Here is a 14,861-nt window from a genome sequence, read left to right as displayed (position 1 = left end):
CAGAAAAACGCATGTCAAAAATGTTATAAATTGATTTGCTTTTTTAATGAGGGAAATAAGTATTTGACCCCTCTGCAAAACATGACTTAGTACTTGGTGGCAAAACCCTTGTTGGCAATCACAGAGGTCAGACGTTTCTTGTAGTTGGCCACCAGGTTTGCACACATCTCAGGAGTAATTTTGTTCCACTCCTCTTTGCAGATCTTCTCCAAGTCCTTAAGGTTTCGAGGCTGACATTTGGCAACTCGAACCTTCAGCTCCCTCCACAGATTTTCTATGGGATTAAGGTCTGGAGACTGGCTAGGCCACTCCAGGACCTTAATGTGCTTCTTCTTGAGCCACTCCTTTGTTGCCTTGGCCGTGTGTTTTGGGTCATTGTCATGCTGGAATACCCATCCACGACCCATTTTCAATGCCCTGGCTGAGGGAAGGAGGTTCTCACCCAAGATTTGACGGTACATGGCCCCATCCATCGTCCCTTTGATGCAGTGAAGTTGTCCTGTCCCTTTAGCAGAAAAACACCCCCAAAGCATAATGTTTCCACCTCCATGTTTGACGGTGGGGATGGTGTTCTTGGGGTCATAGGCAGCATTCCTCCTCCTCCAAACACGGCGAATTGAGTTGATGCCAAAGAGCTCGATTTTGGTCTCATCTGACCACAACACGTTCACCCAGTTCTCCTCTGAATCATTCAGATGTTCATTGGCAAACTTCAGATGGCCCTGTATACGTGCTTTCTTAAGCAGGGGGACCTTGCGGGCGCTGCAGGATTTCAGTCCTTCACGGCGTAGTGTGTTACCAATTGTTTTCTTGGTGACTATGGTCCCAGCTGCCTTGAGATCATTGACAAGATCCTCCCGTGTAGTTCTGGGCTGATTCCTCACCGTTCTCATGATCATTGCAACTCCACGAGGTGAGATCTTGCATGGAGTCCAGGCCGAGGGAGATTGACAGTTATTTTGTGTTTCTTCCATTTGCGAATAATCACACCAACTGTTGTCACCTTCTCACCAAGCTGCTTGGCGATGGTCTTGTAGCCCATTCCAGCCTTGTGTAGGTCTACAATCTTGTCCCTGACATCCTTGGAGAGCTCGTTGGTCTTGGCCATGGTGGAGAGTTTGGAATTTGATTGATTGATTGCTTCTGTGGACAGATGTCTTTTATACAGGTAACAAGCTGAGATTAGGAGCACTCCCTTTAAGAGTGTGCTCCTAATCTCAGCTCGTTACCTGTATAAAAGACACCTGGGAGCCAGAAATATTTCTGATTGAGAGGGGGTCAAATACTTATTTCCCTCATTAAAGTGCAAATCAATGTATATTTTTTTTTACATGCGTTCTTCTGGTTTTTTGTTGTTGTTATTCTGTCTCTCACTGTTCAAATAAACCTACCATTAAAATCATAGACTGATCATTTCTTTGTCAGTGGGCAAATGTACAAAATCAGCAGGGGATCAAATACTTTTTTCCCTCACTGTATATATGTATATATATAAATATATATATATAAAAAATCATGGGGGATTGGAAGTGATGTAGACAATTTTATTATTATTATAATTATTTTTTTTAAACAACAACAAGAGGGTTTTGTATTGGAGCCTATTTCTTCCTATTTAAGAAATAAGAGGTAGGCCTACCTGTTTGACAGACGGAATTAGGCTATAGGCTGCTATATCCATAGATTTGTCGGTCCATTCCTCCACCCACCATACACTCTTTAAATAGCCTACCTCCATGTAAAGGGCTGTTAAGTTAAAAACCAATACTTTAATTGAGGGGGTATAAGAGGGTATGCCATAGGCCTACCTTTTATTAAACAAAATGGCAAAAAGCACAGGCCTACCCCTTGTTAGCTTAAGATTTAGAAGAAAATAAAAAGGATCTGGTTATATAACAGCGCTTTGGTCCGCAATGCTTTATGCTAGAAACAAGCTGTAAAATACCCTGGGAAGACGTGACTCCGATGCATATGAGGATATCATTGTTTCATTTCTTTGACATTCAGAGGCTGAGCTACAACCTTCTATAGCCGGAGACAAATAACATAATTTTCTTGTGAAGTAATCTAATTATGTCACTATCAATTTATTAAGCTATTCATTTTCTGTACAATAGAAGATGTTTAAACCCAGACAGCTTTTAGGGAAACACTAGTGACCTTCTCTCGTTGGGTTAAACCATGAGCAAACTAGGTGAAAAATCTGTCGATGTGCCCTTGAGCAAGGCACTTAACCCTAATTACTCCTGTAAGTCGCTCTGGATAAGAGCGTCTGCTAAATGACTAAAATGTAAAATGTAAATGTAAATAGGAGTAGCCAGCAGTTAAAGCTGCATCGGTAGGCCTACTCTGTCTGGGTTGGAAATTTAGACCTAACTTTTGAAAGTACCATGCTCAGATTCCTAATGACTTCTCATATTTAACTATTTGCAAACAGCGGGCACACACACACAAACAGGGAAGTCGCTAAATCAACAAAAAGTTGCTGGGGCAGCCTTAAAAAGTAGCAACATTTGTCGCTTTACTCATTTACAAATTAAAAAACTCGCTAAATCTAGCGACAAAGTTGCTAAGTTAGCAACACTGGATAAAAGGAGATAAAAGCATGTACAGTAAGTAGATCGTTCACAGACTGGCTTTTTAAAACCTAAATTCTCTTTCCCTTCAGGGTGTTTGCAATCACTCTACTCTACATAACTTAATCTTTGCCATTGCAGTGGGATATACGATGGAAATAGACACAGCTAAGTGCGACAAACCTCACTTTGTCCTTAACAGATCTAAACATGTTGGTATTGTGATATGGATGGACATGAGCCTTCATAAGCATTACATAACATTGAGCAATGAGCAAACACAGAGGGATGAATCCTGGTGCCACAGTAAATGCTAATGAGCCCATATAGCACGAGGAGAGCTAATCAATCTGTCTGTCTTTATTGCATTGATCAACATTAATGCTAATGTATTCAGGTAGGGACAGGCACTGACCTACATAACTTAGGGAAGACAGACAGATAGAGAGAACCAGACTGGTCACAGAGCAGATGGACGTGGCAAAACAACAAAATATACATTTATCCCAATTATCTGCTGTAGGAAGTAAACTGTCTACCTGAGAAAAAAAAAACTGGCAGTCTGGTACCATTATGAAAAAGTTGAGAAAATCACGCTAGCATTTTAGCAGCATCTATAGTTTTCTATTTGGTACCAATGGGCCAGTCAAAGGTGTTGAACAATGTTCAAACATCGGCAATTGGTGAATTCTAATCTGAAGTCTTCAGATCTGTCCCAAGTAAAGCGGGTCAACAAATACCCTTATCAAAATGTGATTATGCAAAGGAAATGCATTGCTATTTCTACACGCCAAAACAATGGGAACATTCCTTTCTATAGCACAGACAAAGGGAAACTCACCAGACTTTCTTTGGCCTTCCAATTCGGAAAGGTGAGCAAGGCATGTTGGTGTCTTGTGTTTTTATTGTCCTTGTCTAGAGGTTAACTGATAAACACCAGGCTTCTTTACAAGATCTCAAGACTGTATTTAGGAAGTTTTAGCAGATTAACTTACTGCAACAAGTCCTCTTTGTGGGCCTACAAAACAAACAGCACTTTCTGGGAGACTTCTGTCTAAGCCTGCAACGTACATGCAGCCACACGATTTGTTAGCAGTTCTTTTTTTTCCACATTGGAGAGATCTTTGAGGTCTTTGAGGTTCTTTTGGCTTGAGAAAAAGAAAATGACTCATCTCCACCTATTGTTTTTCAGCTGAATATATTGAAGGATAGCTGATACCAGGTACAGCCTGCATCATTAAACTTTCAACTTTGCTCCGTTTTAGCATTGATTTTATCCCAGTTGGCCATGCCAAGATGTTGCGCAGACCAATGTAAGACTGCTATTGAGCTCTAAATTACATTCAGCTAATACAGTGGGGGAAAAAAGTATTTAGTCAGCCACCAATTGTGCAAGTTCTCCCACTTAAAAAGATGAGAGAGGCTCTAATTTTCATCATAGGTACACGTCAACTATGACAGACACATTTAGAAAACAAAATCCAGAAAATCACATTGTAGGATTTTTAATGAATTTATTTGCAAATTATGGTGGAAAATAAGTATTTGGTCACCTACAAACAAGCAAGATTTCTGGCTCTCACAGACCTGTAACTTCTTATTTAAGAGGCTCCTCTGTCCTCCACTCGTTACCTGTATTAATGGCACCTGTTTGAACTTGTTATCAGTATAAAAGACACCTGTCCACAACCTCAAACAGTCACACTCCAAACTCCACTATGGCCAAGACCAAAGAGCTGTCAAAGGACACCAGAAACAAAATTGTAGACCTGCACTAGGCTGGGAAGACTGAATCTGCAATAGGTAAGCAGCTTGGTTTGAAGAAATCAAATGTGGGAGCAATTATTAGGAAATGGAAGACATACAAGACCACTGATAATCTCCCTCGATCTGGGGCTCCACGCAAGATCTCACCCCCTGGGGTCAAAATGATCACAAGAACGGTGAGCAAAAATCCCAGAACCACACGGGGGGACCTAGTGAATGACCTGCAGAGAGCTGGGACCAAAGTAACAAAGCCTACCATCAGTAACACACTCCAGAAGAGGATTGGGAGAATGTCATATGGTCAGATGAAACCAAAATAGAACTTTTTGGTAAAAACTCAACTCGTCGTGTTTGGAGGACAAAGAATGCTGAGTTGCATCCAAAGAACACCATACCTACTGTGAAGCATGGGGGTGGAAACATCATGCTTTGGGGCTGTTTTTCTGCAAAGGGACCAGGACGACTGATCCGTGTAAAGGAAAGAATGAATGGGGCCATGTATCGTGAGATTTTGAGTGAAAACCTCCTTCCATCAGCAAGGGCATTGAAGATGAAATGCGGCTGGGTCTTTCAGCATGACAATAATCCCAAACACACCGCCCGGGCAATGAAGGAGTGGCTTCGTAAGAAGCATTTCAAGGTCCTGGAGTGGCCTAGCCAGTCTCCAGATCTCAACCCCATAGAACATCTTTGGAGGGAGTTGAAAGTCCGTGTTGCCCAGCGACAGCCCCAAAACATCACTGCTCTAGAGGAGATCTGCATGGAAGAATGGGCCAAAATACCAGCAACAGTGTGTGAAAACCTTGTGAAGACTTACAGAAAACGTTTGACCTGTGTCATTGCCAACAAAGGGTATATAACAAAGTATTGAGAAACTTTTGTTATTGACCAAATACTTATTTTGCAAATAACTTCATAAAAAATCCTACAATGTGATTTTCTGGATTTTTTTTTCTCATTTTGTCTGTCACAGTTGACATGTACCTATGATGAAAATTACAGGCCTCTCTCACCTTTTTAAGTGGGAGAACTTGCACAATTGGTGGCTGAGTAAATACTTTTTTCCCCCACTGTAAGTATTACCATAGAAATGTAAAAAACCCTGTATTTACGAATTGTCTTACAGTATCAGGAAGAATGTTCTGCAGTATCAGGAAGTGATCCTACTCCCCTCTACTCTCCTCTCCTCCTGTGTTCCAGGTAGTTCTGAGTAATGCAGGCCTGGTTTGATCAGACAGAGATGGATGCTCCTGAGTGAGTACTCCCACAGGGACCAAGCAGAGAGGTTCTGTCCTGGTGTAGTCACACAGAGAGAGATGGGTGGAGGTCGGGCTGACATCCAGTGCCACCCTTCAACCTTCAGGACAGCCAGGGAGAGGTGAGCTCTATCTGCTCCTGTCTGTGTGTCTGCAGTGGTGGTGCCAGGCTCCAAGTGCCACTCCGCAGCAGAACAGAGCCTCAGCCTTACATCGCCTGCGCATCAGCGCCACCCTGTCCTGCCAACACTGCCAACACTGCAGAACAGTTAGGCAGTGCCTTTACTGTGGTAATGGGACTTGGGAGGGAGACTGCAGGCAGGCAGACCAGCTGGGAGGGACGGTGTCCCATGCTGCTCTCCCTCTCTATCAGTGGCTCATTTATTACTCTACTCAGTCTGTGGGCTCTCAAGTAAAACTGTTCAAGTTCTTATCATAGAGGCGTCATGCCCATAGGGGGCACAAGGGCACGTGCCCCCTCAGATTTGTCCTGTTTTAAATTATCCAGATATTTCAGATGTTAAATCATTTTTAAGCGCAGGTTTTATCATAATTATTTATAAAAAGATCTATCAGCTGTATTTTGCGGAGGTGCCACACTGACTGGACCAAGCAAAGAGTACACCCCCCTATTTTCCCTAGTAAGTGGTTCATTGTGCATGTGACAAATAAAACTTGAAACTTGAAACTTCCTTCCAAGGAGCAAAGACATGCTAGGCAGGACACTAGATAGTCTAAGTCTAGTGCGTGCAGACAGTATCGTCAGTGGAGGAGGAGGGAGATTGTAGAGTGACACACACAGCGTTTGATTTGATTTTAGCTGCCGGTGATGGGCAGGATTAGCAGGAGGTATGTTTGTAAATTAATTGTTTGTAAATGAATCAAGCTATGTAGCCTATTGATCCCTTCTTGATGAATAAATACAACGAAAATGTTTTATTGTTTCTCTGTAATACTAGCCACCTAGCAATTTTATGAAGTTGGCTTTAGCTAGCCAGCTAGATACAGTGAGGGAAAAAAGTATTTGATTCCCTGCTGATTTTGTATGTTTGCCCACTGACAAAGACATGATCAGTCTATAATTTTAATGGTAGGTTTATTTGAACAGTGAGAGACAGAATAACAACAACAAAAATCCATAAAAACGCATGTAAAAAATGTTATGAATTGATTTGCATTTTAATGAGGGAAATAAGTATTTGACCCCCCCTCAATCAGAAAGATTTCTGGCTCCCAGGTGTCTTTTAACTAGCAACACAATGTTCTGTGAGTACCGTCGAAAGTGTGGAGTAATAGCAGCAGGGAAGACTTATTTTGCCACTGGGTCCAGAAACCTAAAACACGAGTCGTTGCTAAAACATAACTTAAGCCAAAAGCACATCAAGTGCCAGAACAAGTGAATCGGGACAGGTGCTGGAGCAACATCATTATGTCTACTAGCTACCAGCAGTATTTGACAGGCTGTCACGATCGTCAGGGAGAGACCAAGGCGCAGCGTTGCAGGTGAACATATTTATATTTATTTAATGATCACACGATCAAAACAACAAACGAAAAATGTGACGTCTATGGTTTAAACACAAACCAACACGAACAAGAAACCACAAACACAAAGTGAAAGACAGACAGTTAAATATGGCTCCCAATCAGAGACAACCAGCTGACACTCGTTGCCTCTGATTGGGAGTCACTCAGGCCAACATAGAAATACAAACATAGAATACACACCCTGGCTCAACATAACAGTGTCCCCAGAGCCAGGGCGTGACACAGGCAACAGGTGACAGCCCAAACAGGCAGAGCTAGAGATGAAATGTAACACCACTTACTGCATTACCAAAGAGGAGATGGCTTTTATCAAATTCCATGTTTTACCATGTTATTCACCCAGATGTTTTATTTATTACAAATCAATTCAACATATGGAAACGTGGTTTCCTGTGTAAACATTATTGGCACCATTGCGGATACTCTACGGGAAGAGGGTTAGTGCTATCCCAGGTCCTTAAGACGTCCCTACCCTAAACCCTAACCCTAAAAGCAAGTTGATTTATTTGCTAGATTCTAGATCTAAGTAATTGATTAGTCATTGTGAGAGGAGACTAAACATGTATTTAATTAAGTATCAGTTCATAGTCAGCATGATGCCTTGTTACAACATTAATATTATTACATCGTTTTGAATTATTATTATTATTATTATTATCTGTTCGCTGAATGCAGTAATGGATAACAGTTTACAGTTTGCAGTTTTACTTTTAAATACAATAAAGGTTATGTTTTGTATGTTACATTTGTTTGTCCAAAACTAATAACCTAAATAAATAGGTTTGTTGTTGCACTTTTGAATACAATTATAAAAAGTTGTTTTTATTCTAATCTCTTGCCCACTCTTTTGTGATGCGTTCTACATCATCAAGGTAACAACTGATGACAATTAAGAATGATAGGACAGTCATTTGCAGTAAAAAAAAAATATCTTTTTTTTTCTGGTGCTCCTACATTTTGTCTGGTGCTCCTTACTTTTTGAAGTTAAGAGCATCAGTGCTATCAATGAAAAAAGTTAATTTAGAGCCCTGCCTGTATGTATCTTTCACATATACTGCAACTTAAGGACAACTTATTGTAACTGATACTACATGACGCAGAATCAGAAGAAGAGGAACTCACCATATGCTTCTGGCCCTGGAGAAGGTCTTGTCCACTCTGAAAAGAAAGAGAGAGGTGAGAGTTAGTCTAGCTGCTGCCCTTATTATCCATTTACTGTAATCATGTTTAATACTGTCCTTGTGATCCACAGTGATAGAATAGCTGTCTAACATGGACCTTTTTACCAATGCTGCTTCTCACAATCCAGCTTTCTCAATCTATTTCAATCAACCACTGTAATACGGGGTAACCCAAGAGACAAGAGCACTGGCACCAACATGAATAGTTGATGTTTGTTTGTTTTCTAACAAAGAGAGACAATGCTGTACATAAGCTCTTATATTCATCTCACAGGGAGTACAGCAGTCTGCTTGGCTACACAAAACATTGCTTTGAGTTTGATTTGAGTCAACACTGTATTAGTCTGTGAAAAACAAGCTGAGAAAAAGGATGGTGTACAACACTACTTCAGTTCAGTGAAGATGGCCACTTCAGCTCAGTGCCGTAAACACTATAATAGAGAAAATGGGTTGGGGAGTAGCAGTTACTCTAAATAACTCAGGCCATCTGCTAAAATGGCGCTTGTAGGGATCGGTGCCAGTCCTGCATTTCCTGACACACAAACTCCACTTGTTCCATTATTGAATACATATTGCACCTGTCTTTCAGACAAAGCATAATAGCATGATCAGGACTTCCTAAAGACTTCCTGAGCTTCATGTGACTTTTTGAAACCAGTGGTGTTCATATGGCTCTAGTCTTATGATCAAATGATCCACCGCAGATGTGAATGAAATCAACTGCCAGCCTGCGATTCTCAGTTTATGTCAGTAGATGGTACTATGGGACTTGGTACACAAACCAATGTCTGACATTACATTTTTGATTTGGCCTACTCTTGCGTTTGGACTCGTACAGTATACTCTCCAGGACCTCCAGGACCAGTGAAGAGGCCCAGCAGTCAGCATGACTAAGGGGTTGGTGCTCTGCAGTGATTGTTGGGAACTATGAGTGGGATGTTTAAGATGTCTAAACAACCTCCTGCAGCTGTCTCCTCTATTGTGGATCTGATCTCACGCTAATGTTTCCCCCCTGCTGGGCTGACAGTCCATGATCAGATGTCCAGGGTCACGTCCCAAATGGCACCCTATTCCCTATATAGTACACTACTTTTCACCATGGCCCATATGGCTCTCTGGTCAAAAGAAGTGCACTATGTAGGGAATAGGGTGCCATTTGAGACTCAACCCAGCTCAACGTGGCCCTAACCATGGCCCCTCTGGCCACAGATGGGCCTCTGACAGGGTCCACCCAGTCTGCCAGTGGAGTTGCAGGAATCCAGGCCTCTTACTCATCTTTCCATGGACCTCTGTCTATTCTCTAACCAGGATTAGTCTGCATTTTCTATGGACTCACAACCCAACTTACATCCCAGGAATCCCAGTACCGTTACTGGAAATAGAGCTGGTATGAACATTCTGATGGTTGACCTCTTTGCATGACAAGATAGGCCTACAATGCCTTCAGAATGTATTCACACCCCTTGAGTTTTTCCACATTTTGTTGTGTTACAAAGTGGAATTAAAATGGATTTAATTGTCATTTTTTTGTCAACGATCTACACAAAATACTTTGTAATGTCAAAGTGGAAGAAGAATTATACTTTTTTTTATTTATTAATGGAAAATAAACAAAAAATATTTTTATTAGATAAGTATTCAACCTCCTGAGTCAATACATGTCAGAATCACCTTTGGAAGCCATTACAGCTGTGAGTCTTTCTGGGTAAGTCTCGTAAGAGCTTTGCAAACCTGGATTGTATAATATTTGCCCATTATTCTCTTTAAAATTATTCAAGCTCCATCAAGTTGGTTGTTGATCATTGCTAAACAGTCATTTTCAAGTCTTGCCGTAGATTTTCAAGCCGATTTAACTAGGCCACTCAGGAACATTCAATGTTGTCTTGGTAAGTAACTCCAGTGTATATTTGGCCTTGTGTTTTAGGTTACTGTCCTGCTGAAAGATGGAGTTGTCACCCAGTCTGATGGAAAGCAGACTGAACCAGGTATTCCTCTAGGACTTAGCTTTTTGCACTTTTACCCTTTTTTCTCCCCAATTGGTAGTTACAGTCTTGTCCCATCGCTGCAACTCCCCTACGGACTCGGGAGAGGCGAAGGTCGAGAGCCATGCGTCCTACGAAACACGACCCTGCCAAGCCGCACTGCTTCTTGACACACTGCTCGCTTAACCCGGAAGCCAGTCGCACCAAAGTGTCGGAGGAAACACCGTCCAGCTGGCGACCGAAGTCAGGCGCCCGGCCCGCCCCAAGGAGTCGCTAGAGCGCGATGGGACAATGAAATCCCGGCCAGCCAACCTCTCCCCTAACCCGGACGACGCTGGGCCAATTGTGCACCGCCCCATGAGTCTCCCGGTCACGGCCAGCTGGGACATAGCCTGGGATCGAACCCGGGTCTGTTGTGACGCCTCAAGCACAGCAATGCAGTGCCTTAGACCTCTGCGCCACTCGGGAGGCTATTATTTTTATTTTTATCCTAAAAAACTCCCTAGTCCTTGCAGATGACAAGTATACCCATAACATGATGCATCCACTACCATGCTTGAACATTTTAGGAGTGGTACTCAGTGATGTGTTGTGTTGGATTTGCCCCAAACATGACACTTTGTATTCATGACCAAAAGTAAATTTCTTTGCCACATTCTTTGCAGTATTACTTTAGTGCCTTGATGCTAACAAGATGAATGTTTTGGAATATTTTTATTCTGTACGGGCTTCCTTCTTTTCACTCTGTCAATTAGGTTAGCATTGTGGAGTAACGACAATGTTGTTGATCCATCATCACTCCTATCAGAGCCATTTAACTCTGTAACTGGTTTAAAATTGGCCTCATGGTGAAATCCCTGAGCGGTTTCCTTCCTCTCCGTCAACTGAGTTAGGAAGGATGCCTGTATCTTTGTAGTGACTGGGTGTATTGATACACCATCCAACGTGTAATTAATAACAAAGGGATATTCAATGTCTGCTTTATTTTTATTTTTTATTTTTTCATATGTACCAATAGGTGCCCTTCTTTGCGAGGCATTGGAAAACCTCCCTGGTCTTTGTCATTGAATCTGTGCTTGAAATTCACTGCTCAACTGAGGGACCTTCCAGATAATTGTACTGTATGTGTTGGGTACAAGAATAGGGTAGTCATTCAAAAATCATGTTAAACACAATTATTGCACACACAGAGTCCATGCAACTTATTATCTGATTTGATAAGAAACTTTTTACTCCTGAAGTTATTTAGGCTTGCCATAACAAAGGGGTTGAATACTTATTGACTCAAGACATTTCAGCTTTTAATTTTGTATTAATTTGTAAACATTTCTAAAAACATAATTCCACTTTGACTTTATGGGGTATTGTGTGTAGATCAGTTACACACAATCTAAATGTAATCCATTTGAAATGCAGGCTGTAACACAACAAAATGTGAAGAAAGTCAAGGGGTGTGAATACTTTCTGAAGGCACTGTATATGTCACTTGAGCCAGACTTGTTTTTTGTACAAACTGCAAGCAAAAACAAACAAATCAATCAATGTCATGCATACTGTTTTCACCTTCAGCCTTGTCTATAGGCTCAATCTTTCAGCAAAACTCACCCAAGGTTTTTCAAAGATGAATGGACACAACAGGCAGTAAGTCACTCTAGCTAAATGACTAAAATGCATGTAAATGTAGACATGGTTGATTGAAATACTGATGTCATAGAATAGAATACAGTGTTACTTCCACAGCCTTATTTAATCATTAAATCCCATTGTGGTGTACTGATATTTTGTTCCTTTTGAGGAAAGACCCATGTGGTCACTTTATAGAACAAATAAAATCCTTAAAGCAACTTCCTCTTTCTCAGAAAATACAGCGTACTGATATTTTGTTCCTTTTGAGGAAAGTCCCATCTGGTCACTTTATAGAACAAATAAAATCCTTAAAGCAACTTCCTCTTTCTCAGAAAATACAGCCTCACTGAGGGGAAAGGGACAATGATCCAGAGGGGTAAGATGATTGTTAATTGTACTTTCACAAATCACTGTCCTTCTCATTCTTAAAGGAGGACTATTGTCATGTTGTGACAATAGTCCTGAGGTTGTTGTATGCCTGACATGCGTACTGTTGATATAACATTGTACAGTACAAAGAATACATGTATTCGGCAGAATACATTATTTTAAACTGCTTGGAAGGTGTAAGCATTAACTGCATCAGGATATTCTTTTAAGAATTGTAATGCAGGCTTCATGAGCATCACAAGCATAATATTTTCTAATCTTTACATTGTGGGTCTCACCCATTCTCAGGTTGCCTGGAATTCCCATAAAATGAAATCAAGCCAGGGTGCGGCTAGATTCTTGGCCAATGCAGGCTCCAACCTAAAATACCTGCTGGGAATATGTTCTGTCCTGTTCTATTTCCCACCAGAAATGGGGTTGGTCAGCATAATAATGTGATCTGACCACCATATTGAGACCGAACATGGGTTGCAAGCTAGTGTAAAAATAGGCTTTGGTTCACTTCAAAACGAGACTCTGACCACCTCTCTCTAAACACTAAGCTACACTAAGCTACACACTGTCAAACATGTAGCTAGGCCTACATTAAATCTTTGTTAGACAACTTTTGACATACTTGTCAACTATCATTCTACAAACTGAAGAAGACACGTTGTCAGATAAGGACATGAAGCTGCTCATCTTCATTCTTGTCATTGAAGTGTATGGTGTATGTAGGGGGTGTGAGTGTTTTTGTACATAGCATATACTTATGTACTGTTAGGTGTAGCCTACTATACTTGTCAGGATAATTGCCCTAGTTTTATTAACTGGGTTGAGGGTGAGGCCAATTCAAAGGGAATGAGAAACTACTCTGGAGAAGAAACTGTAAACATTCATTTACTATCATAAATGAAAACACTCTTATTAATATATGATAGTCTTATGTCAGATATAATGTTATCATTATGTTGGGGGTATAATGATATCAACTCAAAAAGTTGACATTTTCCAACAATAATGAAACCTGACCTTATCTGACTCAATATCACTGCTACCAGCACAGAGTGGAATTCCACTAGCAACACAAAGATAGCCTTTCCTTGGGCTGGGTTAGAATAGACAAGTGCTGACACTAAATCACATGTGTCAAACTCATTCCACAGAGGGCCAAGTGTCTGCGGGTTTTCGCTCCTCCCTTGTACTTGATTTATGAATTAAGTTCACTAATTAGTAAGGAACTCCCCTCACCTTGTTGTCTAGGTCTTAATTGAAAGGAAAAAACAAAAACCAGCAGACACTAGGCCCTCCATGGAGTTTGACACCCATGCACTAAATGGTGATACATAGCCTTCACCTTCATCAGCAGGACAACATTACGTTATGTTTGTCTCTCAGACTCAGAGCATGATGGAGTGTTTGGGGCAAGGCAGCATAACACATTTGTATTCATGCATTATAATACGAGTCTGAGTCATACTGTATTTTCACATTCTCAGCCTGTTTGCCTGGCCAGGGCCAAATTAACACGCTTTGCACCACCTGGCCCCCAAGCAAAGAGGTACTGTGGCTTTAGTTGTCTCTTGTTAAAATAAGAAGTCATGGATGAGTAGAGCTCAGGTAAATACACACATGGACTGCAGATCTGCAGCTGGTGTGAAACAGCTAAGAGGGTGAAAAATACACCTGATACACCTGATACACCTGATCCAAGCAAGGATACTGTTTCTTCATGCCTCTCCTCCACAGTTATGTATCTTAACCCAATGAGTCCCACCATCATGCTGGCGTGATTTAGGACTTCTAAACCGTCTTAAACAGCTACAGACTTCTGGGTTGTACCATTAGATTAGTATATTTCTTGCATCTGTTGGTACCAACCAGTGGTATGTGTGATTAGTGCGGGCTGAACAAGAGCTGTGTTTGTGAAACAAGGGTGGATCCCGAAGGGGCCCGGGGCCGGGTCTTTTTTTACAAAAACATCTGTAGAGTCAGAATGGTTTGAGCTACAAACTATTAAAAAGCTATCGGTGAAAAGCTGAGATATAATTTTGCTCTATGACGCTCACAAGCTACACAAGAGTCGTTAGAAGGTAAGGAGTTCTTCTACATAGAAGATAATTGGAAATCCCAGGACATAATGCCTATAATACTGTAATAAGCTCACATAGTTGCTTTCACAAACTCCAAACTCCACACAGTGGTCACTGACTAGTTGGATATTCATTTCCCACTGAGCAAACAATTTTTGCTGTGGCAGACCTTATGTCAATAAAACTCATTAATAAAACTGTTTATGTCAAATTGTTTTCTGTTTGTAGCCCTGGTTGTCCTGAAAAGAAAATGGTAAAACATTTAATTGTGAGGCTAGATATAATGGCTGGACATGCAGATAAATGAAAGTCAGTTTTGTCCTCTAGCGGCTGGGTCCGGGTGAAACGAGCGAGCCCTCATCGACAGATTCAAGTGCAGCCTGCGAGAGGACGTCCGAAGGGAGCTAGCCTGCCGGGATGCCATGTTGACTTTCGACCAGCTGGTGGACATGGCCATCCGGTT

General features: G+C 41.4%; 1 protein-coding gene across 11 annotated transcripts in view; it reads right to left on the bottom strand.

Moving 5' to 3' along the window:
* The window catches only part of LOC121545656 (rap1 GTPase-activating protein 1), a 129,013-nt gene that overhangs the window by 69,395 nt on the left and 44,757 nt on the right, over positions 1-14,861 (bottom strand). For all 11 annotated transcript variants that reach the window (XR_006657659.1, XM_041856392.2, XM_041856395.2 and 8 more), the window contains one exon: positions 8,270-8,305. Coding sequence is in view for 8 of the 11 variants with exons in the window: in XM_041856384.2 (XP_041712318.1) it covers positions 8,270-8,305 (36 nt within the window). In the remaining 3 variants the exon portion in view is untranslated. The remainder of the gene's footprint in view (positions 1-8,269; positions 8,306-14,861) is intronic.

Source organism: Coregonus clupeaformis, chromosome 30 (assembly GCF_020615455.1).
Source record: "Coregonus clupeaformis isolate EN_2021a chromosome 30, ASM2061545v1, whole genome shotgun sequence".
Classification (NCBI taxonomy): domain Eukaryota; kingdom Metazoa; phylum Chordata; class Actinopteri; order Salmoniformes; family Salmonidae; genus Coregonus; species Coregonus clupeaformis.
The sequence above is the reverse complement of the archived record's forward strand: the minus strand, read 5'-3'. Positions and strand labels throughout refer to the sequence as shown.